The 12,559-nt window shown below is 42.5% G+C and overlaps 1 protein-coding gene across 5 annotated transcripts in view; it reads right to left on the bottom strand.

The window, feature by feature from the left end:
- Nbas (NBAS subunit of NRZ tethering complex) overlaps positions 1-12,559 on the bottom strand; it is a 307,505-nt gene that overhangs the window by 10,382 nt on the left and 284,564 nt on the right. For 3 of the 5 annotated variants that reach the window (XM_060365995.1, XM_060366006.1, XM_060366036.1), the window contains 3 exons: positions 10,061-10,200; positions 6,952-7,096; positions 1,621-1,749 (listed from right to left, as the gene is read on the bottom strand). In XM_060365995.1, coding sequence (XP_060221978.1) covers positions 1,621-1,749; positions 6,952-7,096; positions 10,061-10,200 — 414 coding nt within the window. The remainder of the gene's footprint in view (positions 1-1,620; positions 1,750-6,951; positions 7,097-10,060; positions 10,201-12,559) is intronic. The other 2 variants (XM_060366017.1, XM_060366025.1) reach the window with 1 other exon arrangement.

The raw sequence follows: 12,559 nt of genomic DNA, 5'->3' as shown, positions 1-12,559 counted from the left end.
GGGAGAGTAGGGGGAAGGATAGAGGGACCGAAAGGGGACAAGAACTCCACAAGAAGACCAACAGAGACCAACCTAAGCCCATGAACCACCAACCTAAGTGCATGCATGGACTGGACTCCTCAGCTTCCTACATTTATGGAGCTGAAGGACAGCCTGGTTTTCATGTGGTTCATTAATAACCGAGGCAGGGGCTGCCACTGACATGGATGCAGTTGCTTGCTAGTGGATCACTTTTCCCTAGCTGGGCACTCTTGTCTGTCATCAGAAGAAGAGTATATATTTAGTCCTGATATGACATGAAGTGGCAGGGTGGGGATAGGGACAGAGGGTGGGAATGAGGGCTCCCTTCTTTGGGAAGAAGGGGCAGGGTGAATGGGGGAAGAGGGTAGGAGGGTAAGACTGGGAGGAGAGGAGGGAGGGGGCTGAGACTGGTATGTTAACTGAATAAATAAATTAAAAAGAAGAAAACCTAAAAAAAGCCTCCACTATAACTGTCAACTCTTATGAAGTTACAAAACCATGAAGCATTTACATCTGCAGGGAGACTGGAAGACACTAACAGATCGACACCTGAGTTCTGCAGTCTGGCATCCCGAAAGGTCCTGCCAGGACCGAGTACCAGTGATAACTGTGGTTATGCTATAATTTCTGCAGACACTATTACAGTACTTAAAGAATACAGCTGGCAAAAGGCAACAGATCTTCAATGGCTGTTGCCAAATATACTTTATGCAACATTTGGTATTTTTGCCATTAATAAAACGATTTGACAATGATATCTTTTCATCTCTTTCTTAGCTGTCTTCTGCAGCCAGCACAAACCTCTGTTCCAGAACTCCCCTTTTCTCTGGTTCCCAGAAGACATCTTGTCAATAGGGAGTAGCAAAGATAGTAAAATTATACAGAAGCATGCTTGCATCTGTATATGTGTGTATACAGTGTGCACACATCATTCACATGAAACATGAATGTCTCTATGGAGGGGTTTGGGGAAGGATCATTCAACCTGAATTTGCTAAAACACAAATATGACATGTCTGACATGTCTAACTGGAGACTGTATATTTAAAAGGGAAGAGATTGCTGCTTTTCTCAGTCTTCATGAGACAACGAGCCTTGCAGGAGGAATCTCCAAATGTGACTTCAGCATATCTGTTTTCAAGCCCAAACACTATTTCGGCTGAGGCTCAGGTTCCAGAAGAGAGCATTTCCAGACTTCAGATGCCCGCAGTGAGTGCTGCTGGAAAATGGTTCTGTCTGTGAGCAGCCACCAGGTACAGCCCAGCAGACAGGCACCAACCTCAAGCGGGGTGCAAATTTACCAGACATCAATCCCAAGTGGCAAGGAACCTGGGCTGCTGGTTTGTGAGCCTGAGATGCTGTTTCTCTGGGAAACTGTTGTGTTCTCAGAAACCAAACAGCGCCTGGTTCATGGGAGACGCTCCATATATGTCTATGACACTAAGTGTCTACTGCCTGGATGGAAGAGAGGTGGCTACTGCAGTCATAGGATACTATTTATAAAGTGGCTGGAATTAATCATGGTTATTGATGATGAGAATAAGAGCACTACATTCCATTTTTGGAAATAAGAACAGTAGCAAATTCAATTGGGTGTACCTTAGTGACAGCTGAGATTTGCTCCAGAGCCATGGCCTGTAGAGTCTCATCTCCACTTTCCAGGAGAAGCTTCAGGGATGGGAGCAGGAGCGACTGGTGCAGCAGCAGAAGGCACAGCTCCTGCACACCCTGAAACCACATGAGAGAGGTGAGGTCCACTTATGGAGACAGTGCAACCCTGTGCTGCATGTGCTGGATGAACCTTTACACACCCCTGCTGCTGCTGCTGCTGCTACTCTGTGTGTGTATGTGTGTGTGTGTGTCTGTGTGTGTGTATGTACGTGTGTGTAGAGCAGCTGTCCATGTCATTCCCCTCTTGGTAAGCTGTAGCCATCTTGCCAAGGGGTCAGACATCTGTGTATAATATTGCATTGAGTGGCAGGGTGAAATCCTCATTATGCAGATCTAGTTATAATTTATTCTAATTCTCAGAGCCTTGTTCCCTTCTGGTACAACGGAGGCCTCTGTATCTGTTTTGCAGTTTTGTTGTTTGTATTGAGAATTAATGTTAATATAAATGTACAGTGTTAAACATACACCAGAGACTTCATAACAGCAGTTATCAAGAATTAATCATAGTAATATCTAGTTCTTATCTACTGAGACAAGGGACATCAGCAAAGACAACGTTTTTAAACCATGGTTAAAATTCTACCATTAAGGTAAATGGAATTCTTAAGATAGTCCATCATCATGAAAACGATCTATGGCTCAAAACAATGAAAAAGTGTGGATCTCCAAAGGTATACTTGAATTTCATCCTCAGTTTTTTATTCTACTTGATGAACCTGTCACACGAGAAATGGACTCTGAATTCTTACAGTAACAGAAGATAACCCTTTCCAACAAAGAGACAGAAGATATACAACAAAAGCATGAAAGAGTGAAGGCCCCACAAACTGTTTTGCCTTGCTGAGCTGGCTACCTCTAGTGTTCTGACTGTAGCTATGACACAAAGAACTGAACAGTCCATCAAAGAGGAGACAATGAATGTAGTCCCATTATATTAAAGTGAAACTGTTTGGAAAAAAATGAAAGATCACTGCCCTGCATGGGGCTGATTGCTCTGCTGTGCTACTCCACAACAGCAGAGCAGAGCAGAGAACATTCAAAATTCAAACACAGGCCATTCCCAGCATCTCTGTCCATCACTGTAAGATGAGATGATAAAGATGACACACTGAATGAGACTGTTCAAACTGGTGAGGTGCCTGCAGGTTGAGCAGTGAGCTACAGGGTCGCTGTTTTTGTGAACTGTCACCCACTGGGGTAGGGTTTTTAGAGATGCAGCTGACATTTCTGCTCCTGTAAGTAGCCCTCCAGTCACACTCCTTTAAGCAAACCCAATAAAATTCTTTGGCTTAATGAGCTGGATGCAGTGGTGTGCTTACATTGGGCTGTTGTTGTTTCCCTGTCTGGGGTAGGTAGACACTGGTTCACATCTCCCCCAAACAGTGACACTTGCCAGACAGGCACCTCTGACTGGCACAGCTTAGCCTCCATTCTACACTCCTACTCTAGTCTTTCCTCCAGACATTAACTTCTGTCCTGTATTTCTGTACTCACCTATATGCTCTGCTTCAAGAGTGAGCAATTCTTGTAATTCAAAGTTACATGGTACATACCATACTGAAAGTATTTTTAGATGAGTCTCTCAGTACTTATGTCTGTTGTTTATGTTATCAATAACTGATAAAAAACTTTAGCATTTCATTATGTAAAGAAATGTCATTCATTATAGCTTTAAGTTATAAATTTTATAAAATAACACAGATACCATCTAAGAAGACAATAAACAGATAAGCATCTTACTTTGATTTCTATTGTTGTGATTAAACCATAACCAAAAGCAACTTGGGGAATAAAGAGTTTATTTCATCTTAAAGATACAGTCCATCATGAAGATAAGGCAATGCAGGAAACTGGAGACAGGAAACTGAAGTAGAGCTGATGGAGGCGTGTTGCCTTGCTCTCTGTGGCTTTCTCAGCCTACTTTCTTACACCACCCAGGATGACCTGCTTAGGGTTGGCACCCTCACATCAACCACTAATCAAGAAAATGAAAATGCCTCACATACTTGGCAACAGTTAATCTGATGGGGGCATTCTCTCAACGAAGGTTCCTCTTCCCAGTTGACTCTACCTTGTGATAACTATCTAAGCAGAGACAGACAGCTCATGGCCCAGGCAAGCACTCTGAGGATAGAGGATGCCAGTTTATGTGATCCCTAGGTACATCACAGTCTCTTAGCTAGGTTATTTGCCAAATACTCAGTGTTTTCATGCTGAATATTGTCTGATGCTTGCATTGTGAGAGAAGTGTTAAGAGATTTACACAAGAAATTGCCATAAGGCCAAGCAGCAGAGAGAACCACAAAACCACTGCATTTGACAGCTTCACAGTCCAATCAGTCAGAATACGACATCACAAGAGAGAGAGGCCTTGAAAGGGAATAGATAAGTCCCCTGAGGTCAGACACAAGCCTTGGCCTTGAGAGTTGGTTCTCCCTGTGGTCTGTGATTCATGGCAATGTGTTGGGCAGTGTCTCTGTAGCCTGATATTGCCAGAAAAATCAGAGCAGTCTACCCACATTCTTTTTGCCTTCATATAACTTATGTGGGCTCTGAATCAGTGTCAACAGATGTTTTAGAGCCTGCAGAGAGAGAGAGTGTGAGCAGGTGTGCAATGCTCACACATGCAGAAGAGCTGACTGCTCTCTCGTTCTAGGTCCTGATGCAGGTGAAGGCTCTGCTGGGCATGGGGATATACGTGCTATCCTGTTCTCCCTAGCTGTTCAAGTCAGGCTGGACCTAGACCTGATTTATAGGCTGCGGAACATGCCTCCATCTATCACCTCTCTAGGTGACTCAGGACTTCTGACCAGAACCACCCACTTGCTATGCTTGCTAGGCAGTAGTATACACTATGTCACTTGGTTTGTTTTTAAAAAAAAAAAAAATCCTTTCAGGACCATATTTTAGCCCCCTTAATGAGATGAGGGTAAGGGCAAAGCAAGCAGAAGGGGAGATAGCTTGGATGTTATGGGAGTCTATATGAAGCTCCAGGAATTGTCAAAAGCAGATAAGCTGTGATGAGGATGACCACTCTTGAGGTTCCCAACCTGGGCTTAGCCAGGCTCATTCCTGGGTGACTTGCTCCCACACAGCAGCCTGTAGCCTCTCTGATTCCTGTTTGTCCTCAGTGAGGTCATGGACTGCTGGATCAGTCCCAAACAGCAGGAGCTTGGAGTTGTAGATCTATGAGTGGCATGAACTTGTTTTATATTTTATCCCACATATCTTCTGCTCTTGGGAAAACCTCTTATACTTCATGGACGCAAGCTGAGAAACAGGCTCCACAACTTGCAAAACTGTGAGATACATAACTTATGAAAAGCAGTGATTTTAATTTGCTGGTAATATTTTTCCATGAGAAAAACCATGATGGCTGTTAAGGAAACAGGTACAATGAGGAACATTCTGGAATCACACAAAAAAGCATGGGAATCACTGGGGAAAGAAAAACTGTAATTATCAAGCTTTGTAGGGGATGAGAAATAGGGATAAGAGAAAATGAGAAATAGGGATAATGGGTCAACCTCAGTGCCCTATCACGACTGGGCACGCAAGTCATGAGCTATGGGCAGAAAGCATGACTGAGCAGTGGATAATTTTAGCACCATGGTAAAGGAAATTATTATGGATCTGAGGTTAAGCTGAGCAACTATGAAATGTGGTGAAATAAATTCAGGACATTTCTATTTTGTAATAATTATGTTCTCTCCCTAGTAACACTTTAAATTTTTTATTGAACATACTCAACCATAAAAATAACGCCTATCATTTACTAATCTCCTGTAATCATGACATTCAAGAAACAGTCTTTATACACATGCCCAACTTAAGGAAAGAAATTAAGCTTATTAAAGCCATTGGAGTCACAGTGGCAGCAGCACTACCTTTCACCCCATCTAGTTAAACAGAGAACTGTAAATGAACTACTCCTATTAGTCCCCTCCCTAACTCCATGAGAACTATGAATCTAAGAATGATAGCGATTAGTAGCCCACAGGAAGCTTCAGCCCATCTCCCTTAGGGCTGGAGACACAGTGGAAGAGACAGACTGCAAGACAGTAACACGAGAGCCTAACAAATGTCTTTCTGAGCAGCATTCAATTCAGCAGAGCAGTTATAGGCTGATTCTGACATTTGGTCCTTATTGGACAGCGTGCCATTTTAGTTCATATGAAGGCAAAGGTATTTGCATACACTTACTTTGGTACAAATTAGAAACCATGTTGACCTCACTCTCTGTGGAGTGTTGAATCTTGTCTCAGGGATGAGCTCTTTCTACCAGGTTCACACCCTCAGAGCACTCTGTGATCTAGCAGAGTAGACATATGTGAACAAGTAGCTGATAGCAGAGAGCCGTGGTACACATTCCACTGTGCCGCTGGTGCTGGCACTTTAAATAGTTCATAGAGTACCTGTCATTCCGATGGTTGGAGGAGTTCTTTAAGGACGTAAGTCTTTAAATATTCAATGAAAACACTTGCTTAGTTGCAAGTCTGGGAAACAATTCATTGAATGCTCATTCATACTAAGAGTTGTTTTCTTGAGTGATCACAATGAGAATTTACAGGATCAGACTTATAATTTTGGTTTCAAGTTTATCTCCTATCTGGTGGAACTCAAAACCAGTGATTTAGTTTAATGCCATTATCCAAATGCTTAAATTTAAGACATACAAGTTGCTCAAATGGACATACTGCAGGCTAGTATAATTAACAGAACATAAAAAAGTTTCTATGCTGTATAGATTACAAATATTCCTATGACACTTAAATCATGAGGTCAAATAAAAAATAAAGGTCAGAATAGAAGTGGTTGAGTTTCTGTTGTATATTACGGAGAGCAATTGCTGTGGCTATCCAATTTCCTTACAATGGCACACAGAAGTATGCAAGGATCAGAATGGTTGCTTGGTTACAGGGTACAACTGGCCTGGTTTAGACAGGTAACAACTAAGCCACTAGGTTCCCTTGGAATGTCAACTTGGATTGGCCATAACAAAGGCCTCCAGGGGGAACTGCACTGGTCTATGCCCTGGGAGTTGTAAAGTAATACTGCTTTGGAGCACTGGTAAAAAGAAAACACCTTCCAGGCATCCTTTTACTGCTGCTTGTTTTCATTTGATCCATTACAAATTATTGACCTTTAGCAGAATTGCTTAATCTAAGTGTTCAAGTACCATGACTACAACTGCCTACAACAGGGGGCTGTAAGAAGGAAAAGGACATCCCAGAAAAGTCACTCACAGCATACACTCACCTCCACGGGCAGCATCTGCCTGGTGCCATAGAGAGAGCGGCAGATCTTCAACACCTCTTCCCCTAGTTCCTGCTTGTTCTCTGCTGTACATCTGGTCAGCATCACGGTCGCCAGTCTCACCCAGGGATTGCTGGCTATGCTGCTCCTTACACAGAAATGTTCAAAACATCGGAGGTGATTAAAGCTCTCACAACTGTGATAAATTAAAACACAGGAAAAAAAAAAAGCCCACTTTCGGAAATAAAGTCCTTATGGTGGCTTTCACTCTCTGCTCCAGTAATTTTTTAAGTGGAGCTTAGGACCCAGGAAGCTGCACTTAGCAGACAGTTGCAGGCCCTGAGTAGCTTTGGGAAGACCACAGGGAAGCACTTTGCAGTGACAATGAAGAGCCTATGGTGAGCAGACAGGAGCGACTGCCAGGCATGGTAGAACACAAGGGACTGAGGGTCACTATTTCAAGGCCAGCCTGGGCTATATAATTAGACTCTGACTTAATAACAAATCCCAAACTACACAGTTCAGAAAAATCTTACGCTATAGCATGTGAATCAGTGCACCATCACTATCACATATGACAGACTTAAGCCACACTTCTTTTCCTTTCTCAAAGTATATGCTTAGGAAATGAACAACACATGCTCTCAGTTGGTATGAGCAGCTCCTAACAATCCCTGAGCCTGGGGCTTGGGTAAAGAGTGTCTCCCAGATGTTCTTTCCTGCTCCTGAACTGCTCCAGGATAAATCATTTTTGGGGAAGCATCCTTCTTCCCATTCCAAGATATGGAGAGTTCAGAAACACTCGCTGAGTACTGAAAAAGATGAGGATTGGAGCAAACCAGGCTGAGCAGGGGTACAGGGCCTCATGCTTCTTGCCAGGGGAAAGCAGCTTCAGACAGGCAGTGATATGTTCAAAGGAAGCCTAGCCACTTCTCCCAAAGGAAAGGGGCGAGTCACATGGCCAAGAGCACAAGGATGAGGCAGGAACCCCACCTAACTCTGAATGGCAGCTGCAAGCTGAGCCGCACAGAAGGGAAAGGACCCATGCCTGCGATGGGGCCAGTCCTGGTGAGAATTCTGTCTCCTTTACATGTCAGCTGTGCGCAGCCTGCAGTTACTTAACTTCTGAGACTCAATCCCTTCATCTACATAATTAGGTAATAACGCTACCTTTGCGTGTTTGTTATGTGGATGATTGGTAATGTATGTAAATTGCATGCTCAATATTGTGAGTGTTTAATAAATGGGAACTATTTGTTCCATATGAATTCTCAAGGTAGCACTGTAAGCTTTGTTTAAAAAAAAAATCAGGTGAGAAATTTTCTTGTGAAAGTACCAGAACAAAATTATTATGCTCAAATCATAAATTAGACATGGTTATAGTTCTTCTGAAGAAAACATTTGGGTTTAGGTACAGGAAGAAATAGAAAGATACTCCAATATTTCAGAAACAAGTTAAATTGTCTTTGAAGTCAAATAATGCCTTCTTTTACACACACACACCTTTTTAAATATACAATTTTGCTTTTTGTACGTGATTTCAGTTACCCATGAAAAACATGATTCAAAATACTAAAAGGAAAAGTCCATAAGGAATTCCATAGTGGTCTAGTGTATCCCTGGTGACATGGCTCTTGTTTGTTCGTCACTTAGCAGCCATCTCTGTTAATAGATGTCAACAATATCACAGTGCCTGTACCTATTAATCCTTGTTCATACAGAAGCAGACACCTTAGACAGGAAGATTAGAGTGAAATGGCAGCCCACACACACAAAAGGAAAGCCTTAAAATGACCCCTTTTAATGAATACTGGAAAGTTACCAACTGTAAGAAAAACACTGTATGTTGACATTGCCAATACTCACAAAGAAAACAAACCAACAATTGTGAAACTGCCAGGAATGAAAAAGAAATTCAAAAGTAGTTATGTTGTTGTACCTTGAACTGCAAAATTACAGCTATAGGGGACTAAGGAGATAGCTTAGAGGGTAACAATGTTTGCCCTGCAAATAAAAGATCCCGAAGATACAAGGTCACATCGCCAGTACCCACAACACAGAACCCAGAGTAGCACCTACTATTGTTATATTGCTAAGTGACCATCCTGTCAAACTGTCTTCTAAATATGTATACAAATGTCCCTTGGCCTAGGCTGCTCTCAATATTGGCCAGAGCATTTCCTTTTGCAGTGGACAGAAGCCAACAGATAACTAACCGGTCAAAGTCTGGGAATAAGAGACTCCGCACACACCCTGAAATGGGACATTTATATTAACTTCAACACCATTAAAGCTTAGAGAACATTGTGAAAGAGATAAGGGGAGAGTGTAAAAGGCAGAGAATGTGAAGGATTGTTGTGAAATGCCGTCTTCCACCAGGACTGCGCAAGATCAAGCCAGCCAAAATCTCAGCATAGGCAGGGTAGATGCTCTCCAGACCCCATGCTTATTGAGAAGCTGGTAGCAGTGGATAGTCACTGGGGACAGCAATAACTGGACTTCATGGGTTATGAAAAAAAAAAAGATATGGCTCAGTGGCTGGCTCTTTGATCACCTCCCCCTAAGGGCGGGAGCAGCCTTGCCAGGCCACAGTGGAGGACAATGCATCCAGTCCTGATGAGACTTGATAAGCTAGGGTCAAAGGAAAGGGGAGGAGGTCCTCCCCTATCAGTGGACTTGGAGAGGGGAATGGGAGATGAGGGAGGGAGGATGGGATTGGGAGGGAATAAGAGAGGGGGCTACAGCTGAGATACAAAGTGAATAAACTGTAATTAATATAAAAAATAAAAATTTAATTAAAAAAAGAAGAAAAAAGACATGGCTTTGGGAAGGGACATGCTGGTGGGATATGAGGTGAGGTTGAGGGGAAAATGGGGCACAGATCATATTTCACTATATACATGTATGAAATTCTCAAACAACTAAAATAAAAATAAGAGTTTCTATTCACCACTGCAGTATATAACAAGTGCTTAGCTAACATGCACAAACACACATGCACACGCACGCACGTGTACACACCTTCATTGGCTCTGCTGAAGATACCACATTTTCAAAAGTGGCATTTAGATTAGAGGATGCCAAATGAGGCTAAGCCTATCTTAATACTTACACACGTTCACTTTTCATAGGTGGCCAAGCTTGCAAGAGTAAAATCAAGTGCTGAAATTCGACCTCCTGGTGACTAGATTCTAGGAGCTCCATGAACAGAGAGCAGCGGTTTTCTTCATTCTCAGTGTCGGCTATGTCCACCTGGTGGAAGCAATACACATTTGAAACTAGTGGCAATGCTGCATTGGTTCATGGAAGACTGTGAATGCAACTGAGAAAAAACCTTGAAAATATACTGACCGAAAATTAAATATCAGCTAAAACCAGACCAGAACAAGAATCTACTACAGTGTGGATATTGTTTGCCACCAAAAGTTCTTGGGTGGAGAGTCTGTACTTACAGGGGCTTCCTGGGCCCATTCACTGGTGGAATGGCCTTCAAAAGGATCCTGCTCTTTCCTTTGATTTACATTAACCACACAATCTCTCCCTTATTAACTGCTCCCATCAAAATGTGGTAACTCGAAGGCCCTCACTAGAGCTGAACCCGTGCCAGAGCCATGCTCTTGAGTGCCTGCACCCACAAGTGACACAAACCTGTTCACAGTGCATTGTACACAGTCAGCATGCCTCAGACACTTCATTCTAGTAATGAAGAAACACTAATCCACCAACCATCAGAAGGTCTGAGCCAGAATTTCACACACTTGCAATGTCATAAGCTATGGAGTTTTGTGGCTGCAGGGAAGCCTCTACTTTCCTTACCAAAATAAGGTCACACAAATAGCCGGCTACATACAGTGTCACTGGCATGTAACATGTTAAAACACAGATTGCTTTTACATTTGAAACTAATTATTACAGCATATTTAATATTAAATACAACTTGCAAGTTTAAATTGTCCAAAATTAACTCTTAATGTTCATCAGAAAATAATTTGCCTCTATATGCCTAGAAATTCCTCTACTTTGAATCACAAATTTTATGCAAGTTCACTTGTCATATGATGTTTTTTGCTATAATCAAACTAAGTCCCAATCGGTTCCCAATGCACAAAAAGCCCTGTCAGTCTCACAGCAGCCATCCCCTGCCACTGGATAATCAAATGGCTTCTCTTCTCACCCTGGTAGCTGCAAAATAAGTCACACATGCAACAGCTGAAAAGTGGTTTGACATAAAAGAAAGCCGGTCCCCACCCCACCACATCCCAGTTTTTCTTCACCCAGAATCTCAGCATTTAGGTGCACAGACAATCATAGTGATAAATGTATGATGATATGTGTTCAGATGTGTTCAGCAGTTCAGATGACCACACACTAAAAGGATAATGAAAATGGAATTTACTCACATACTGGCTAAACTGTCTGCGCTAATGCACATTTCCAAAACATTTATTCAATGCCATGATGGCTCTGATCTAAGACACCATCTGAGGAAGTCACACCACGAGGTCTGCAATGTTGCAAATGGTCATATGTGCTATGAAATTATTGGTAATTACTATGGAAGCCTGGCTCCCACAGTGACCTTCCAGATCCTCCAGCACCCACCTCTGAGCCTCAGGCCATTCATCTGTTGAATAATCGTCCCATAGCACTTCACGGTTTTTTAAATAATTTCATGGTACAGCAAGTCAGTTGACCCCTACCTACCACGGTTCCATGTGGAGGACACTCAGGAGATAGCAACCTCATGGAATATGCAGACATTGGCTCAACTGTCCTCTCAAGTGGCAGCCAAAAGATAATCAGAGTAGCATGTTCTAACAAGAGGACTCAACACTAGATCAGCTCAACATTATTTAAACACAGCTTCTAGCTGGGAGCAGGCAACTCACATGGTAATAAATAAACAAACAGATTTTTTAAAAACTCAAATTCAAGACTTCCGGCTATCATTATCCAAACTCATCATCTTCAATCTATTTCCAGCTTCAAGACTCCTGAGGTGTCTTGCTCACAATTACAGACATTTTGCATCAGCTACCTGGAACTGGGCCTGGCACGCTCTTCCTCCAGACACTGGAGGAGCTTAGAGCCCTTTTTCCTCAAACTGATGAGCGCCATGCTTCCATGCTTACCTGCGAAGGCCCAGCTTACCTGCCTGAATTGTAAGGCAAGCCCATGCACGCACATCTTCCATCTCCATTTTCCTTCTTAGGACTTGAAACCACATGATGTGTAACAAGCACATTTGGAGTGGCCAAACTTACAAATAAATAATAATTCATCATTTAGAAGACAATTCAGCATAAGTAATGTTAAATTCTCATAGACTTGCTGTAAAGTTTTGGTTGGTTTTGTTATTGGAAATGGAAGATTTAAAAATAAATACTGCCAAGACTGAAATGACAACAGACAACCAATGATGGCAGGTTTGCTGGCATGATGTTCGCCATCAGATTACAGTGTAGCCCTTTGCTCTGGTCTTCATTTTCCTTACTTGAAAAATAGCTTTAAAAATGCCAGAAGTCGGGCTGGAGAGATGGCTCAGTGGTTAAGAACACTGTCTGTTCTTCCAGAGGTCCTGAGTTCAATTCCCTGCAACCACATGGTGGCT

This window comes from Meriones unguiculatus, chromosome 1, assembly GCF_030254825.1.
Source record: "Meriones unguiculatus strain TT.TT164.6M chromosome 1, Bangor_MerUng_6.1, whole genome shotgun sequence".
Taxonomy (NCBI): Eukaryota; Metazoa; Chordata; class Mammalia; order Rodentia; family Muridae; genus Meriones; species Meriones unguiculatus.
Note: the sequence above shows the minus strand (reverse complement) of the source record. Positions and strands in the feature narration are given on the sequence as shown.